Below are 19,488 nucleotides of genomic sequence, written 5' to 3'. Positions count from 1 at the left end.
TGTATGACACAATCGAGGTTTTTTGAATGAGTATCTCAAACTGAATCACAGGAAATGAGTTTGTATTTGTAAAATGCTCAGTGCAGTGCCATTCACAGAGTGAAATAAAGGGGCTGTCCAGGTGTTTGTTAAATAAAATGAAAGGTTGATAGGACACATGCTTGGATTTGAGAGGACGATTTTAATAGGCCCTGAGATACTTTATCATGAGGCTTTCAGTAATGTGGGACCATGGATAGAAACATTGCTTTCTTTTTATACTCTATTCCTTTTTCTAATCACGTATCATTTCTCTTGCAGTGATAGTTAAATCTCATTATATGTAATGATTTATCCATTTTCTTCTATAACAGTTTTATCAGTGACTCCTTGTGTTATAATTTCATTATTTCACAAAATTATATCCTGTTTGTTAAGAATAGGAACTGTTACCATGATTTCATCTTCTTCAATGCTTTTTAATCTCAATATCATTGTCTTTCTGAAAAGATTAAACAGTTTTTCTCATCATTTAGTCTAATTCTGTTCAATGTTGCTTATATCATTTACTGTCTTTCACTGTATGTTGCTTTTTATTTAAAGAGTTAAACTAGGGACACCTGGGTGGCTCAGTGGTTGTGCATCCGTCTTTGGCTCAGGTTATGATCCTGGGGTCCTGGGATTGAGTCCTGCATTGGGGTCCCCACGGGAAGCCTGCTTCTCCCTCTGCCTATGTCTGTGCCTTTCTCTCTGCATCTCTCATGGATAAATAAAATCTTAAAAAAATAAAAATGAAAGAGTAAACTGTTGGTTTCATTTTTACAATTTCTTTCAGTAAGATAGGAAGTGCTATAGAAATCGAAATAATACCGTTTTTTCTTTCTTACAACATATAAAATGCCTGTAGTGAAATATTGAGTCTTCATTCCTTAATTTCTATTGAATATGTTTCCATATGGGATTGATTTTTTTCCTTCTTGATTGAACTACAGTTTAAGAAAGTTATAAAGTGGGCAGCCTGGGTGGCCCAGCGGTTTAGTGCTGCCTTTGGCCCCGGGAGTGATCCTGGAGACCCAGTATCGAGTCCCACCTTCGGGCTCCCTGCGTGGAGCCTGCTTCTCCTTCTGCCTGTGTCTCTGCCCGCCCCCCTCTCTCTGTCTCTCATGAATAAATAAATATCTTTAAGAAAAAAAAAGTTATAAAGTGTTCAACGGAGTCTCCTAAGCACATGTACAAACAGAACATTACAGATCTTCTCCATAGATGGCCCAGCAAGTGAATTGGACCTACAACAAGCAAACAAATAAACAAAAACCTGAGGAAACAAATGGTAGGAAGCGAGTATAATCTGTTGTTTGTATACTCAGCAATGTCATTTGAGACAATTTTACCCTACTGGATTAATGCCAGAAATATTCCAAAGCCAAGGGATAAACTGTTACTGAATAGCTTCTTCCTTCTCCGAGATGTAGCTTGTTTTCCTTTTGATTTTTAATATAGAAATGTCCAAATATATGTGTCTGTTACATAAAGAATAGTATTATGATCTCAATGTATATACCAGCAATTGTAGTAATGACCAGTCCTATGTCATTTTTTAACCTCACTCTGTGACTCATTATGGTAACACTTTTTGTTTGTTTAAAATGTTTCAGTTGAGTAATAATAAGAAATTGATATTTAAAAAATAAATGTTGAGTCCTAGATGCCATGTATGCTGCATGGCATAATAGTGATCTCTGGTTAAAAAAATAATAATAAAAATAAAAAAAAATAAATAACCACAATGTCTTTTCTTTGACTGAAAAGCAGTTAAATTCATTATTCTTTTACGAAGAGAAGTCATGGGCCACCTGCTAATGTTTCCACGCTCAACAAAGTGAGTGAAATAGTTGTCTGGACCCATGTTTTTGTGGCAGTCTAGAACAGTGGCTAAGTATTCAGATTCAGGGTAGGCTTTCTACATTTAATAATGGCTCCACCAAGATTTGGCTGTGATACATGAAAATGTCACTTAGCTTTTCTGCATATCATCTCATCTGATGATAACAGTACCTGCCTCATGAGACTGCTATGAACATAGATTAAATGAACTAATATGTATGAAAAATTAAGAAGAGTTTCTGGAACATGGTAAGTCACATGCATATTTCTCATTATTGCTCAGAGGTTTTTGAATTACAAACCTCTTCTAAGTTTGAAAGAATTGTGCATCCCTAAGACATTTGTGGGTCTTTGGAGATAACATTGAAAAATTATGAAAGACTTTAAAATTATAGAGAAGGTGCAGCATCTTAGCTTTGAAGAAAAAATACATGGTCTCCTTTGCTCCTAAAAATAGTCTGACATGACTACTTTTCAGTACTCAATTAACCATGTTTTAATGTAATGTTTCAGATTGTACAAATCTCAGAGACAATTCTGGTCAGGACAGATAATGCTAAGACTATAAAAATGAAAGAATATGCCAGAACAACGTGTTCATTGAAATCTTGTGGGATTCCTCTAGAATCTAAGGAAATGCCGTAAGAACCCAAAGAAATAGAAAACATTAAAATATGGTCAGAATAAGTGTCCTAGGCCTTAAATACGATTCCTAGCAGTTCTCCAGTATGCTCGTTACGTTTTAAAGGTGTTTGGGAAAAAAAAAAAAAAAAAAATCAAAGGTGATTCCCTGGACCATATGAAGAATCTTAAAAAAAAAAAAAAAAAAAAAAAAAAAAAAGAAGCAGAAGGAAAGAAAAGAAAGGACCAGAGCAGGGGGGTAAAAAAGTAGGGAAAAGAGAAAGTGATTACAATATTTTTGGAAGAGGGTCCACGGAGCAGGCCAGCACGCAGTGTACGTGGAGCTGTGGAAACCCCAACATACAGGCCCAGGACTCAGCCAATCAGGAGGCTGAGAAGCACATTTCCATAATGATGATTGGCTGGGGGCCTGGAGGCTCCGCAGGGCCGCGGGGATGGGCCGAGCGCTGCTGAAGGAGGTAGCGAAACAACTTTCTGCCTTTCTGTTGTTTATTGCATAGTCTCCAAACGATTGCAGTGATTCATCCTTTAGGAAAGCTTGTTTTGAAAACAAAAGAGGCACAGTTGTTCACAACAAAAGTGATACTCAGCAGCCAAAGGAGACGAATATAATGGTACTCTTTTATTTTTCTTGAAACTCAACTTGAATCTCCGGATTTTTTTTTTTTTTTTCCTCTTCCCTAACTACATATATTAAGACTCCTTAGGAGACTCCTAAAGGTCGGATTTAAATGAAAATCAGACGGGGGGTTACTATTCCTGATAAGCATCTCTGCTCTGCTGTATTCATCCAGCTCTGTGAAATATGCACAAATGGAATGTAGTTTGTAAAGTGTGGAGACATCTTTACATTCTAGGGCCAAGAGTTCCATGAAATACGTTCACAATTAAGGGGATTGTGTTACTGTTTCCAAGAAGAAGCTGCACTGGGAACATTTTTTTTTTTTTCTTGGAGTCATGTATGTGTGAAATGTGGTGATGCATTTGCCAGTGTGTTTTGTATTGCTCTCAGAAAATTTTACACATATATTAAAGACCCACTGTCATTAAATCGTAGAGATTTTTAAAAAGTGGCAGGAGGGGTGGCTGAGAGAGCGAAGCAAGGGAAAACGATGGGAGCAGAAGGCACTGGCTGTATCTTGCTCCCCTTTGGCCCTTTCCTGCTTGGTCTTTGGTTGGAGTTGTTGTTTTCGAGTCAAACAGACCGGTGACAACATTTCACCTACAAGTTTTTACATTTAGTGTAACCATCATTCTTTCCACAGACCATCTTTCTGGAAATGAGAATAATTCTATAATGCAGATTAAGCAGAAGTATTTTTCAGGCTCTCCCAGTGACCATTCCTTGGCTAGCTAACAGACCAGCCATTCAGAAGCAATTTTCTTCAGGCTGAAATTATGTGCTGACCGTAGCAGAACACTTCCCATAATAACCCTTCCCCCACCCAACGCTAAATACAATCTGTCTCCTACTCACTGTAATAACGTGCAAATGACTGTAATTTTGCAGACAAGAAACAGCCCAAAGTGAAACGTGTCTAAACAGAGGTCGATTTGAAAAATCAGGGCTATTACCTAAATCTGTAAAATACATATTGTAATAAAACCAGCAACAGCAATCTCCAATAAGTAGTTTTAGAAAACTGTAGCTTGTGTTTTGATCTTCTTTATGTACCCGGTCTCCACTGGCATAAAAGAAAAATCCTTTTCCAGAAATGGCTTCATTACATGCGAGGTAAATTGCCTTACTTTGCTAACTGATCCGCAGACCTTGCTTGGGCACCCGTTCAGATATAGTAGCGTGCACCACGCCGCAAGGGCCTGCGCCAAGCGGAGGTAAGATTTCAGACACTTAACACTGACCTACATTGCAGTTCTCTCAATGTGAGCAGTGTACAAATGTTTTCCTTTAGAAGAATGCACTGTTTTTGCAACATTTGCTAGTTTCTCTAGGGCTGCACGGCTTTCAAGGGACAGGATTTGCTGTCTTTTTTCTTTTGAGTTTGAGGATTGGGAGAAAGAGGAATGGGGACATAGATACACATCTAGAGGGAGGCATCTTCTTTAGACTTTGTGTTTCTTTCCGATCAAACTTCATTGTGGTCTTAAATCAGAGCTATGGAAATTTTGCTTTATGTCATTTCGTTTGTTAACAAAACTGTTAGAAAGATTTGTCAAGACAGCCATTCATCTCTCTCCTAACAGAGAGTCCCTCTGTTGTACTCCCAGGATTTGAAATTGAAGGTGAGCTAACAGTGTATAGAAGTGACCTGAAAAGTTTACACAGCTGTGTGGTTACACAACATGTTGTCGATGTCCATATTCAGGAAATGTGTTATCACAAGGCCCCCAGGTCTTCCAGGGCAGGGTGATCCCACCAGTGTCTTTTCTATGTAAATCCCACCCCAACCTCCACCCTTGCCCCCAGGAAAGGACCTGAAATGCTTCTCTGTACCAGTCTGGTCCTCTCCCATGGACGTCTGCTTCTTGTCACTTTATTTAGGTCCGGCAAAATTTCTGGATATTGCAATAATGTCAAATATTTAACCAATTTAACTCATTTATTTTTGGTGACAGTTGTCTAGAGATGGATGTTGTTAAAAATGCTCCACAGAAACTTGAATTGGATTTAGTAAGCATTTACGAAAAGGCGGAGAAAGTATTCTCTAAAAGATCTTTTGTGAGTGGCAAGTAAGGATGTTACCCACAGGTAAAAAGAGTGAAGACCTTCTAGTGTTTGTGTGGGTGTTCAAATCACCAACTCTACATTCCCTAGAAACCAGGGCAGATCATCTGCCCGCTGCCTTGAGGCAGGTCTGTTCATAAACAACCTCAAACCGATAAGAATCTTTCTCCACAATCTCCTTGGGCAGCTACAAGGTTTCTCATTATGTCTAAAAATTAAGTTCCTTTTCCCATAAATTAAGCCCATTTCCAGGTAGGTTTTATTTTTTTATATCCTTGCTTTCCACTTTTTCCACTCGTTCCTGAGTTAAGTCTCAAGGGTCCATGTTGGCCGGGGTTTAGAAGAGCTGGGACCAGGTATGTACTCCCTTCCAAATAAACGCAGCTCAAGAATTTGTTTCTGATCCCTAATAATATACCGCAATTCAGAGGAAAGAGGTACCAAAGACAGGCTATTGTCTTTTTCTGTGTCACTGCTTGAAGCCTCTGGCCTCCTCCACTTTGAGCTCTTTTGCCCTTAAAATTAAGTAGCAAAGTCCTGTGCCAGGACCTTCTGATCACCTTGCAATCAGTGCAGAATGTCCTGGGGCAGGGCTGTTGGTAGTGATCGGAGACGGATAACCCTCTTTAACAGCCTCTCTTACACTATCCTCTCGGAGGCTTCCACCCCTACCATTCCTTCTAGACTTGTTTCCGGCCCGCTCTTCCCGTCTACCACATCCCCGGGGAGACACGCACCAAACTGTTAAGTCACAAAGTGCACGTACTATACAGTAGTGTGCCAGTATCATCGAGTTTGTGCACCTGGATATTAGTAGGGGGACTCCCGTGTTCCTGTGATCCTGTAAGAGACAAAGATAAAATTTTCTGTTCCCAGACCGAGAACTTCCCAATTTTGTAAGGGGAGTAGCTCTGATTTTCTAAAGCTGGTAGTTAATTATCTTAGTTTCACTCATCAATTAGCTGATAGCCCTCTGATGTCTCTTGATTGCCTCCTTTGTCAAACAAAACAAAACAAACACACGCAAAGCCAGCATAACAACTCCGGCTTATTCAAATCTTGGGGAAGAATGTGGAGGGCAGGCGATGGGGGGTGGGGCGCCAATGGGGTGTTGGAGATGATGGAATGGCAGGAAACTGGTTTGGGTTACATCTATTGACTGAGTTTGGCGTAAGCCTCGATCTTTGGTAGGTGGGCTTGCTTAACAAAAAAGTCTTTAAATTTTAGGGTTAGGTGTTAATGGTAGGGTTAGATCAGATTATGTATAGGAAGCCTGAGCTTTGGTTTTAGTTATCCTCAAACCTACGCTGCAGGCTGTGTGATTTACTTTTTTACCAAGGGAGTGTGTTGGAAGGGTGCTTGTACCCTTTCCAACTTTACCGACTTCAGATCTTATTTTCTGCGCTTCTTGAAGTCCAGTTATAAGAGCCGGTGATCGTTTTTAAAAAGGTGATATAATGTATGGGGTAGCCGTGGTCTTTCAAAAGCTGAAATGGAGTAGATACCCTGGGGACCCTGGAGGGGCCCAAGAGTGACCTGAGGTTGGAGGAACCACTCTTCCAACAGAAAAAGAAAAGTTTTTTTGTTTTGTTTTGTTTTTTAAATCACCCATATGATGCTATGTTATTATCAAGGGCATGTAAAAAAATTGTGACATCTGTACATTCAACGATATAAAACAAATATCAAAGTGAAAATGGAGGGTAAGTGGATATCAGGTGGCTAATTTGCCCCATTTTATTTGTTGATGTACAGTGTTGATTTGAATACAGATCTACTTAGGGAGTTCTAAGGACTATTCTAGACTGCATTTCTCTAGTTTATAGACCTCAGGAAAGGGTGGAAACTGCTGTTTATTACTATTTGCAGCATCAAACTGAGTTCATCGTGGGTAGTGAAACAACTAATTGGAGTTTTTTTTTCCTTAAGAACTAAATATATTGAAAGCGCAAACATGAGTCAAAAGACATTACTTAAAACATGTGACATAAATATTTTTATTGACCCACAAAGTCATCACTGAATATTTACATCATAAACTGTCTTTGGCAAGCACTAATCCACTTTATATGTCCATTTGACTCAGTGAAGACACATTCTCACATTGCAGTTGTCATGCCGAAATTACAGTAGTGCTGGATCTTTAATGCTTGGGATCATGATGCTTTCAATTAAACTCAGATCACACTCTGACTTTAAAATTTCCACACTGTTGCTCCTAAAAGTAATGGCAAGTAACAAGTGAAAAATTAAAAATAAAAGTGCTTTAAAGGCTTAATATATAAGTATATATATATATAAATACATTAAGTATATTAGCTGTTACGGTACAATACTGAACTTGTTATTTTATATAACCCCTCTTATCCCGTGACCTCAGAGTCCCATTAAGTTGGTTGTTGGCATTCGTCCTATAATAAACTCTAACATATTTCTGTAGTCTTGGTGGACTGAGCGGTGCAACCGTCAGAGGACTTTGACACCCCACTTCCCCCAAGATAGGGTTAAAGATTTGGGGAAAGGGGACCTCTGACCGTCTTTCTGTTTAAAAATGCACACTGGGACTGTTTAACGGGTTAATCTTTCTAGTATATTTATCTCCCACAGATCGATTGTGTAAAAAAAATGAGGCTGGCCCGAGGTGTTAATATGGTTGGCTGGGACCTTTTTTCTTTTTTAATTTTTTTTTTTTTTTTTTTTTTTGGAGCGGCCTAGGACCAGGTGGAAAAGATTTGTTACAAATTCCAGGGAAGAACTGTTCCCGTAGTGGTGGTTCAGTGGTTGCCAGCGTTCACACTCGAGTGCTTGTAGACCAGAAGGCTGGAAACAAAAGGTTTACTTGTATCCCCATCACCGCCTTTCCCCCCAGATCGATTTTTCTTATTTAATCAGCGAGTAAAAAGAGAGACAAGGAGGGGGGGGGGGGAGGGATTGGACGAAGGGCAAAGTGGTGGTGGTGGTGGGGGAGGGTTGAAAGCCAGAAGCTGCAGTCCAGAAAAATCAGTCTCGGGAGTTCGCGCTGCCGAGCCCTTGCAACAAGGAAGGGAAGCCACACCGCCAGCCTCCGGTTTTCTCCTCGCTCCGCGCTGGTGGCTCATTTGGCCTCCCTCTGCCACCGAGCGATCACATACATTATTTCCCCCAAGATAACACAATCAAACTTGTATTTACCGACATCCTTTCCTCGCAGCCTGTTTGAGATTTGTTTTAATAAATAAGTGTTTTCTGTGAATGATGGAGTCATTGAAAACGGGCGCACCATTTTTTTCCCCCCTTCTGACTGCAGGAGGTTCCTCAACCCCAATCTGGTTGGAAAATAAAACGCTTTGTCTCCACCACCACCCCCCACCGCACCCCCACCCGCTCTCCGAGTGTGTTTTATACGTGTGTGTATCTCAACCCCCTACAGCAGCCAAGAGAAAGCAGCTAGCCAATCAGAGAGCCCAGTTTCATAAAAGCTGCTCTCTGATTGGCCCGATGCGAAAGGGCAATGGGAACAAAGAGAAGTGCCTTTCAGGTATAGAGGCTGAGAGCTCCTTTTGCTCCACTCCCCCTGTGTGTGTGTTGTGTTTCAGTCCTGATTTCAATGTTGCAGAACAAGCTTGTGTGTGTGCACCGGGGGGATTTTTCTTTTCTTTTCTCTTCTTTTTTTTTTTTTTTCATTTTGATTTTTGCTTTTATAAAAAAAAATACACAGGACGGTCTGTGACATTTGATGGTCCATCTTCTTTAATAGTAAATTTGTTGAAGAGATTATAATTTCCAAAATAAAGCGGCTGCAACCAAACACACTCAATGCAGTTAGAAGGAAAAGGTCAACTCGATCCAATACAGACCGTAAGTACGGTTGCGTGGTGTGTCTCTATATAGCACTTAGCGGGGACTTCATGCAGGGGAATGTGCGAGTTTTATGCATTGAAATGAGGAACTAGTTACAGGGTTTGGCTTTTGCATTGAGAACAACAAACCCAAGAAGGGTGAATTTTATTCAGTGGAGGGTGAAGCATTGGTAACTTCTTCACACAAATTAAGCTTGACTGGGCACTCGGGGTAACTTAGAGTAAATTACCTTTTGGGCTGTAACCCAAGGAGAATAAAAGTGACACAGTTACATATCCTGATCTGCAGTGTCCATTCCCTAGCTCACCTCGCCCCCTCCCTCTCCTCTCCTAGCTGGGCAAGACCCTCTTCCAAACCGAGCCAGGAAAAAGAGGGCAAAGGCAGAACAAGCCGATTTGTGTCTCTGGCCACATCCCAGTGCCCAATAATTTAATATTAAACAAGGGAATAGTCACCCATTACATGTAATGGTTATTATTACCATTTTCCACCTCCTTAAAAAAAAACAAGCAGCAAAAACACCATGAGGGGGGGGAAAAGCCCCACCCAACCCAAACAAACCCACAAATAGAGTAACAATGGTGTGTTTATTACGGGACCTGGCTTGGGAGCTAGCAAAATGTTTTTCTTTGTTTAAGACATGAGGGGGGGGGTCCCTAAAAACCCAAGTAGCTCTCGGAGGTGCCTTCTGGGCGTCCCCATCCCCGGCCCCTCGGGAAAGCCGACAAATTGGAGATAAGTTGAGGAAAGGTTTATAAGGTGTTTCTTTAAAACATCTGCTTTGCTCTTGTGCTCATTACATTTCACTCCTTCGAACTTCCGAGAGCCTAGATCTGCGAGAAATGTTTCACATTCATAACTTGTAGCTGCGCCCACTGCAGGGGGGTGGGGGCGCGGGGAGGCGGCGGCGGCGGCGGCGGGGGCGGGGGCGGGGGGGGGGGAGTGTGTGCAGGGGGAGGGGAGAGACCTTCAGCTTTTTTTTAAAGACCAGATCAGTATTTTCTTGATACGCTTGTCACCATTTTTGTTCTCACGACAACCAATTGAGCCCTTGATCCTCACGTGATGTGAAAGGCTTGCACTGTAACAAAATCGCTCCTTTTAGATGGTTGGTTGTTGCTAACTCGCCCATCCCCCTCTCCCGGCCCCGACATTTCCAGCAAAGCGACTCTCCACTTCCAATCCATCAACAATTCATTACTGCTTTTAGCTTCCAAACGCCAGCTAATTAAAAATACTAAGCCAAGCTCCGGGGCCATCTGACTAAACACAGGAGGGGGGGGGGGGTGGGCGAGGGAGGAGGAGGAGGAGAGGAAAATAAATAAAAAGGGAGACGCACCGTTTGCTGCGACTATCAATGGGAAAAACTGTCCTGAAAGAGGTCGCCTTAAAAAAAAAAAATCTTTTTTTTTTTTGACTCTAATTATCGAATTACCACATGACTGATTGGCTTGAGCGACAGCGGATTTTACCCCCCCCCCCCCCCCTCGGGGGACTATACTAGGAACTCGGTTCCTTTTTCTTAAAACAACATAAAACAGGAAAACATCACATCCTTTGGGTTTCGAAGACCGAACCAATTTTAAACGCCGTTATTTCCCTCGTCCCCCCGCCCCCCGCCCCGAGCGAGTGCTGTTACCACCGGTTTATCAGCTCACGGATTCATCTGCTCCCCTCCCCCCCACACCTTTCTTTTTCTCCTCTCGCTGGGCTTCTCGTCCTCCCCTTTCTTCCTTCCCCTCCCCCCTCCCCCCTCCGCCCTCCTCCCCCTTCCTCCTCCCCCTCCTCCCCCTCCCCCTCCTTTCCTCTTAAGTTAGTTCAAGAAATCAAATCTGTCAGGACGGGCGGAAAAATGCCACTTCCCGACTAACAGGCGGAATCCAGCCCAGATTTTCAGTCGTTTCTTCTTATTCTTTCTTCCCTTTCACTAATTTATCCCGATGTTAGCACATTCTGTCTTGTTACTAGCGGACGCCTGTAGGTTTGCTACATGGGATCATTACTTACTGATCACCGTGACTCTGAAGTCTGGAACTGAAGGCGGAATGAGAAGTTGGGAAAACTTTTTTCTCTAAGCTCTCTCTGTCTCTCTCTCTCTCCTCTCTCTCTCTCTCTCTCTCTCTCTTTTTTTAAACTATTATTCTCGATGCTTGTTCAGAGGAAAAAAAACCTTTGGTCCTTCTGTTGTGAATGTGAAACATTATCTTCCAGCTGTACAGTGACACATTTTTTTAAGGAGAAAAGGACTCCTGATCCGTTTGCCAAAAGGGGGGTGGGGAGGTGGAATAATGTTATCGAGTGATTATTCTGGCTGAGATGTGTTATTTGGTTTCTTCCTTCTTGATCATTTGGTGTTTAAGTAAAATGAGGCACAGGCTTGTTTGCCGAGTGGAGTGGGAAAGGCATTTTGATTTGCTGGCCTAATTAAAAAATGATAAAGGATTAAAGGTAAGCAATGTCTGTGTGTGTGTGTGTATGTATATTTATTTATTTTTCTCGACAATCAACTGTTAAAAGGGGGCTGATCCCTTTAAAAACCGTTTTAACTGATCTTTGTCAAACACACACTCATTTGCGGTCATTGAGGCCACCTTGGCGCAGACTACTTAAAGGGCATGTCTTAATCAGTTTCCCCGTACAGTCAGTGGCACCATATTTAACAGATTGAGCAAGTCTGTGACCTAGGAATAGGGTAGGATTGTTTACATGTAATATTTTTCCCCCTCAAAAGGCAGGTATTCAGCCTTTTATTTAACACTGTCTTTGCTATAGAGAAATGCTCTTGAAGACATGTGTGTGTGTATTGCAAAAATACAATTGTATCAACTGTGGGGGAAGAGAGGGTATGTGTTTGTTGGAGGGGGGGTAGTTATTTGTTTTTCCTGTTCCTTACTGGGAACAAAAAACAGATTGCCCAGACAATTTGTAAAAAGAAGTAATCAAAATAGAAATAAAGGAAAATTTAGGAACATCATTCTGAAACTAGCCTCAGAGAACTTGCAGGGTCTGGTCTTTGAAATTGCGAGATCTAGGACGCGTTTGGGGATGTTAAAAGCTGTGTTCCTCCCTCTTGTCTGAGTGTTTAGGTTGCGTTTCTGAGGTTGAGATATCACATGTATGAAAAAAAAAATCCTAAACTGTGTGTGTGTGTGTGTTTTTTAAACCTTTCTGGACTTGACTCAGATCTTTAAGATATCTTAATGCCTTTAAAAAAAAAGTGCTTATCCTTGTGTTGGTGATAAAGGGAATCTTTTTTTTTTTTTTTTTTTTAAAGCTACTGTAAGATGCTTACTGTCGTGGGTAAGTTTTTTGGGTTTGGTTATTTCCCTTTAAACCTGGCTGTGGAGACAATGTATGAGCCACTTTCCTCTCCATCCTTCCCTGTACCCCTTACTGACTCCCCAGTATTAATCGTTTTTTATTCTGGTAACACCCAGACAAGAAATATTCGACTTTTCCCCCCTTCACAGGAAAAGGTGGACCTGGACTGAAGGGTGTAAAATCCTTGGACACATTCCTGGGGCAGGAAAAAGAAGAGGAAGATTAGAAGATTTTTTTTTTTTTTTTTTTTTTTTAAGAGCAAGCCCAGCGGAGCTAAACGAATGTCCCCTCATCTCCAAAGGAAAGTTCATCGGATTTTTATTCTAGAGAGCTCATCTTCAGGATGTCAGTGAACATTTCTACTGCAGGAAAAGGTGTGGATCCAAATACGGTTGATACTTATGACAGTGGTGATGATTGGGAAATCGGGGTTGGCAATTTAATAATTGATTTGGACGCTGATTTGGAAAAGGACAGACAGAAATTTGAGATGAATAATTCCACCAACAGCACGAGCAGCAGCAACTCTAAGGATTGTGGAGGTCTGGCCTCCAGTGGGGCCGGCGCTACCGCAGCCTTAGCTGATGGCCTAAAATTTGCTTCTGTTCAGCCCTCTGCTCCCCAGGGGAATTCACACAAAGAGACCAGCAAATCAAAAGTGAAAAGGAGTAAAACTTCTAAGGATGCTAATAAATCTCTGCCTTCTGCTGCCTTGTATGGGATTCCCGAGATCAGCGGCACTGGCAGGAGGCAGGAAGTCCAAGGGCGCCCTGGAGAGGCAACTGGCATGAATTCAGCGCTAGGTCAAAGTGTGAGCGGCGGCGGCGGCGGCGGCGGCAACCCGAACGGCACGAGTACCAGCCTCGGCACCTCCGCTGCCACCGCGGGGGCGGCCTCCTGCGGGAAAAGCAAAGAGGAGAAGCCAGGTAAAAGCCAGAGCAGCCGAGGCGCCAAGCGGGATAAGGATGCGGGGAAATCCAGGAAGGACAAGCACGACCTGCTCCAGGGCCACCAGAATGGCAGTGGCGGCCAGGCCCCTTCGGGGGGTCACCTCTATGCCTTTGGGGCCAAGAGCAATGGAGGTGGCGCGAGCCCCTTCCACTGCGGGGGCGCTGGGAGTGGCAGCGGCGCGGCTGCTGGGGAAGTTAGCAAAAGTGCCCCGGATTCAGGGCTCATGGGAAACTCTGTGTTGGTAAAGAAGGAAGAGGAGGAGGAGGAGAGCCACAGGCGAATCAAGAAACTGAAAACCGAGAAGGTAGGATCAAGTCGCCTTCCTAGATTTCCCACTCTCCTCTTTGTGTGCGTCTCTGTGTGTGTGTGTGTGTGTGTGTGTGTGTGTAGGGGGGGCTGTTGTGTGTGCCGGGGGAGGGTGTGTGTGTGTGTGTGCCTCTGTGTGCCTCACACCTCTCACTCGTGCTCTCGGGTTCTTTGTGAGGTTTCTGTTGTGTGCATCCTTTCCATGAAAACTTGCAGTGGGGGAGCTGACTTGGGTGCACCGCTTTTAGCTCGCGCTGCGGCTGCGGGCGCTGCCAAGTGTTTGGGTCCCCAGGTGGGAGGGCCCGGGTGTTCCCAAGTGCCTTTTGCCCTGCAGCGGGGCTCCTGGCCAGCCAGCCGGTTGTGGTGTGCTTTTAATAGAAGACCTGCTCATGTACCCGCTTGACTCATGTCCCGGTTTCTCGCCTAAGGAGAGGTGTCTTATGTTTTAATATGCCCGCCCTGGTATTTCTGGTAATGTGTCCTTAGGTGCAGGGTTCACGGCCCCTCCCTGGAGAGGTATGCCGAGGATTCTCATTTACACTCTTCCCTCGACCTGTTTTCTCCAAGATCGTTCTGTCAAAGGGTATCCTCCTTGGATGGGCTCCTCTTATTGGTCCTGAATTAGCCCCCCAGCCTTGGTGTCCTGGGGTCGTTGGTTTCTTAACCGCGTAGCAAGACTGCAATGGTTTTGGTGGCGCCTAGGGCTCTCCCCTGGTCCCCTCGCACGGTTCTCAGCTGGAGAGTGAAGCGTGTTCTCGCTTGGATTGCTAGCTTGCCTAGGGAGTGGACAGGTCGGTAAGAGAAGTGAAACAGACCTGGCGGATTGCTGTCCCTGAAACGTGGAAACGGCTTAGAGGGGACGAGGATTTTGTGTCGCACCTGAGTAACGGGGGATCGCCGGTTTAAAGCACCGCGGAGCGTCCCTCCCATCTCCGTCATTGTCTTCAAGTCTAGTTAGAGACCGCCTTTGAGAAACTGCCCCCAGGGGCTGCGGTGGCTGGTGTGGGAGGCCTGGGACTGACCCCCTGGTCTGGTGATGGTCATGCGTTGTTGAGCGGTGCCCCGGGACCGAAGGTTGCTCTGTCCACCGGGCAGGTTGGGAGGGAGCTGGGGGTCTGAGTAATGTTTTTATCAAGTCAACCTTCAGATGAATTCCGCAGGTTGTGCTTCGCAGAAGCAGAATTCCTATAATTCCTATTTTGTGGTTTCTGGCATGGTTGTTTGGGAGTACGCTTATTAAGTAATGTGCTTTTTTTCCGACTTCTAACTTGATCAGAAATGGCAGATGTCTTTGGATGATTATTTCCGAGTACGGTTATTCACCGCTCTCCCTCCAGACTTTCCTGTTTTTGTTTTCTTGTATTTGAGATTGAAATCAGAGCGCAGGAAGAAAGTTCTGATTGTATGATTTTGGAAGTTGGTGGAAGGTACGTTAAAGTGCAGGTGATGCCAAAAATCACCAAGAAGCGTCCGAATGCTTCTTTTATTCGTATGCCTTTGGTCCAACAGCTTTTGACACCGTCGAACGTAACTGCATTTTCAAAAATCCCAGGTTTCGAGTCTTACGTTGCCTTGTGTCGCTGCACATAATTTCTGCCAAAAGGCGTCCTGAAATCTTCTTATTACTTAGTACAGTAGGGCATTTACTTTTGTTGCCAATAGTCTTCAAATTGCACTTCTAATCTGCTCTAACTATCTAGATGAATTGCCCTAATCCAGTGCTCACAATGGCTGTGGTTAAGGAGTCAGAGCCATTTGATTGGATTCACTGCGGCCTGGAATGTGGGAGGTACTGCCCTTTTGCATTCCCCTTAGCCTTTTAATCTTCCAGCCAAATGTTCACATTCAACAATTTTGTTTAGCTGGCAATCGGAACATTTCAGTATCTCAAAGGCTGCTGTCATGGCAACTGAGATTAGAGCATGGTGTCGGTTCTCCGTTGTGTGTGTGTGTGTGTGTGTGTGTGTGTGTGCTTTTCACTTTCCAGTCACAGAGGAAACTGGATAAAGAATGAAGAATTAAATTATTCATATACATGCAACTCCTCTTCAGTCAGAGCGGTATAAATGTGATAATATGAATTACGTAAATGAAGAGCAAACAAGTCAGGTTGGGGGGTAGGTGGGGTGGAGAGGGGTGGAGTGGAGGGGGTGGAGGGGGGTGGGGTAGGGGTGGAGGAGGGGAGAAAGCTCAGCACATTTAGATTCAGTCCACCGCCCTCCGCCCATCGTGGCCGCTGGTGTTGGCACAGGGGACCCTCAGGGATGGCTCTGGGGGGCTTGGATCCTGCCGCCTTGGCCATTCTGTCAAGCAGGGGGGTGTCCGCCCGGGAACGGAGTTCTATAGGCTCTCCGCACCTCCCCCCCCCCCCCCCAACCGACTTCTCTTAAGAACACTTGCCTCCCTGCCACACAGAGACGGGACTCCCTTGCACAGATGCCACCCAGGGGTGTCACTCCTAATGCCACCAACTCATGGGAGAATGAGACCTCAGTGGAGGGACTACTTCCTTCCTTCTCAACTCACGGAGGGTACCTATTTTGGGGGTCCAGATTGAGTCCAATGAGCTTTACCTGACAAAGTATTTTCACACCCAGGCATCTTTGAGGAAGGGTGTTTTTTTTTTGGATGTTTTGTATCGTGTTTTAATTTCCGCCTTGCTTGATAGTCTGGGTTGGCAAAGAGCAAGTGGCTCCGAAGTGAAGATGATGAATTTTCAGCCATCAGATGTGGCTCAGGAGGGGCCTAATGTGAAAGCCGAAGGGGGTGTGTGTGTGTGTCTGTCTGTGCCTGTGCTTTTCTTCTGGGTTTTTGTTTTTATTTTTTATTTATTTTTTTCCTGGTTGAAAGGTTTCACAGGAGATTCATAAGCCTTGCTGTCACCGGTTAATTTTCACAGCATGCTTAAATGTCTATTTTTGGTCTGTTTATTCTGTTTCTACACTACACAAAGTCATGTAAAACATGATAAATTGGACCTTATGAAACCTAATTAAATCAATGAGTGTTCTACTCCTTTATGTGGAAACCACAAGTATGTTGTAAAAGTCGCCACTCCCTTAATACGTGAACAAAATCAAAACATGCCATAATTCTAAGATGTTTGAGCTATATTTCTATAGCCCATTTTGTGGTTAAGCCACCAGTGACATGTCTGAATAAGTAGATTTGACGGGTTGGCTTTGGGTTGTTAAAACCTGCTTCTCCACCTTCCCCCTCCTTTCTTTTGAAGCATAATAGCCTGTATGGAGGCTCTTCTGCATGTCTCTCTCCTTAGCCGTCTTACAGTTTTGACTTATCAGACACAGGCACTCGGCCAGGCTAAATAGGGTACACGATTTTTTTTTTTTGGATTGCCAGAAAATGCAAAACTACACAGGAGAATTCTTTAAAACACTTAAGACTTACCCAGACATGAAAAGGCACAGGAGAGCTTGCAGTTGTGTCTCAGGGTTCTGACTACTCCGTACATGTTCAGCAGAGAGAATTACTTCCCTGATATCATACTGCTTTCATTAAGCTGGTCCTTAACAGCCTAAAGGTGCTGTCTACAAATGGACCTGTCTATAAGGGGTATCATTCATTTTGTTTTATTCTCTTGTAGAAGCCTTTTACACTTCACTAGGGAATTCTGGCACATTTTCTAAGTGAGTGTGAGCAGTTTAAGAACATATTTTGATTAATGAGTTTTGTGGACAATATGCCAGCCTCCCCAACCGCCCCCCTGCCTCCACCCCTTTCCCCCAAATCTGGTGTCCCCTACAAATTCTCCTTAGACAGTGCAGTTTATCTACTGTGAAATAAAAGGGCAGAAATGTCACTTGCTATAATTAAAAAACAAAGTCCATTGTTGCAGGACAGCAAACTGTTTTGAAAGCTACATAAGGGATTTAGTGGTTAAAAATGTTGGTAACGAAGGCTGGCTCCCAGTCACCGTTGATCCTGCTCCTTACTTTTCTAGAAGCAGCCTCGGAGGGTGACAGGGCTCTTGGAGGTGGAGGCAGAGGCCATCCTTTCCCCAGCAAGTGTTCTGTGAGAACCCAAGGAAGTTGGGGGAGGATTTGTGTGACCAGGCGTATCACTGAGTCCTGAGCATAGTATTTGATATGTTATCACTGAGTCCTGAGCATAGTATTTGATATGTATCAGGTGCACTGGAAAGATGAAAAAAAAATACATAGGAGGGATCAAGATTGTGCTAAAAGGAGATGAGTAATGTGTAGCAACTTTTAATAACTTTGCAAATAGTCTGGTGGGGGGAGGAAGGGAGTGGGGTGGGGAGTCATTGTCTAAATGTCACCAGGTTAAGAATGCTCTTCAAGTGAAATTGCTTGGCTGCAAGATGGTTTTAATTAGAGTGTTATAAAGACTTATTTTTCCTAAGCAGCATTTTATAGTTAGTAAATGAAATGTATGCCGAAAGTGCTAAGCAGAAATCTCCCTAACCACAGAGGTGTTCAATAACCAGATTCAAACAACATGGAAAGTACCATCTGTTCTTCGTTTTCAGCTTGAAAAACAAGGATTGAATGGCTGAGATTTGCTCCAATTTTGCCTGTGTCTGTGTGTGTGTGTGTGTGTTTTTAATTTAGAAAAGTTCACCTGGTACTTCATAGAAACTTGAAATTGCAGTAATAGGAGCAACACTGTGAAAACACATGTTCCTACATTTATTTTAACCAGTTCCACTTTTATTTAAAAGATTTCCAGAAGCCCAGCCATTGAACACTTTATAATGGTTATTCGGTTCCTGCAGGCAATCACAATGAGGGGTCACTTCTTCAAAGATCTCACTATTTAGTCAGTACCTGAATTATTCTGTCAATTTTCCCCCTGGAGGCAGTAGGGGCAGAGGCTCTCCCAGGCTAACTCTGGCCAGCTTTTATCGGGTAATCTAATTGTACGTGATAGCACTTTGGACTGGTGTTTACTATACATAGGCCTTGCTCGCCCCCAGAGCTGGATCCGGGACGGTTGATGAGGAGGAAAATATTCTTTTCACCATGATAACTTCTGAATCTGACTCCTAGACACCGAGCTTGGTTCCGGGTTTAGGGAGAGCCCTGGGTGAAATGTTATCCGGCCTTTGTTTGAGGTCTTTTATAGAAGCTAATGACTAGGCTTGTGCCTCCCTGAGATAAATGACATTATCTCTGAGTGGGCTGACAGGAAACAGACATATTAATGGTGAAGCTGCGGGGAAGATCTGCTCTGGTTCTGACAAAAGAGTCAAGAAGGGACCCCTGGTTGTGGTCATTAACACATAATGCATTCTTGCTCTTCCTAAGAGGCCCTTGATAATTGGAAAGCTATTTTAGCCACAAGCACTTAAATCATAAATCTACTACTCCTGGTTCCTTTGCATTTTTAAAAGTCGCAAAGAAATGTGTGTGTTTTTTTTTTTTTTTGGTTAACAAGTGTGTGATTTTTTTTTTTTATTTTTTTTTTAAATGGTGGCAGTTCTAGGCTGGGCGTCCAAGAGCTGCCCTTCAAACTGGCTCTTTATCGGGTGGGATCTCTCTTTGTCTTTCATCGTGGCTCAGTCATCCCTCTGTCTTCATAAAGCAAAAACAAAACAAAACAAACAAAAAACAGAAAAACAAAAACCTGGGTCCGGAAGCTAAAGAGAAACCATCTCTATACATGAAGAGGTCTCGTAGGAGACAGATTAAAAATCTGTTTTTTTTTTTTAAAATAAGTTGGGGAGAAGATTTTGTTCGGCGATTTGAATGTGATGAAACCTGCCTTTTGAAGTCTGTTTAAAAAAGTCATGGGTATAATTGAGTTTCAGTGCAGTTTAAACTCTACTTCTTGAACCGAGATAATTGCCATGTTGAACACACTCTAGAGGTGTAGAAGAGGTGGAAAGATCATGTTAT

The 19,488-nt window shown here is 43.3% G+C and overlaps 1 protein-coding gene and 1 long non-coding RNA gene across 6 annotated transcripts in view; one reads left to right on the top strand and one right to left on the bottom strand.

Annotated features, from left to right (window-relative positions):
* Nucleotides 1-7,164: 7,164 nt before the first annotated feature.
* Nucleotides 7,165-11,845, bottom strand: LOC144322014 (uncharacterized). The gene is made up of 2 exons (XR_013387576.1): nt 11,039-11,845; nt 7,165-7,409 (listed from the first exon to the last, which is right to left on the bottom strand). It is a non-coding gene; the product is annotated as an uncharacterized LOC144322014 (long non-coding RNA).
* ZNF608 (zinc finger protein 608) overlaps nt 8,736-19,488 on the top strand; it is a 111,191-nt gene continuing 100,438 nt past the window's right edge. The window contains exons 1-2 of one of the 5 annotated variants that reach the window (XM_077911456.1): nt 8,736-9,028; nt 12,502-13,607. In XM_077911456.1, coding sequence (XP_077767582.1) covers nt 12,696-13,607 — 912 coding nt within the window. In that variant the 5' untranslated portion in view covers nt 8,736-9,028; nt 12,502-12,695. Of the gene's footprint in view, nt 9,029-10,853; nt 11,480-12,501; nt 13,608-19,488 lie in introns of those variants that run through there. The other 4 variants (XM_077911458.1, XM_077911457.1, XM_077911455.1 and 1 more) reach the window with 4 other exon arrangements.

Source organism: Canis aureus, chromosome 10 (assembly GCF_053574225.1).
Source record: "Canis aureus isolate CA01 chromosome 10, VMU_Caureus_v.1.0, whole genome shotgun sequence".
Lineage (NCBI taxonomy): Eukaryota > Metazoa > Chordata > Mammalia > Carnivora > Canidae > Canis > Canis aureus.
Note: the sequence above shows the minus strand (reverse complement) of the source record. Positions and strands in the feature narration are given on the sequence as shown.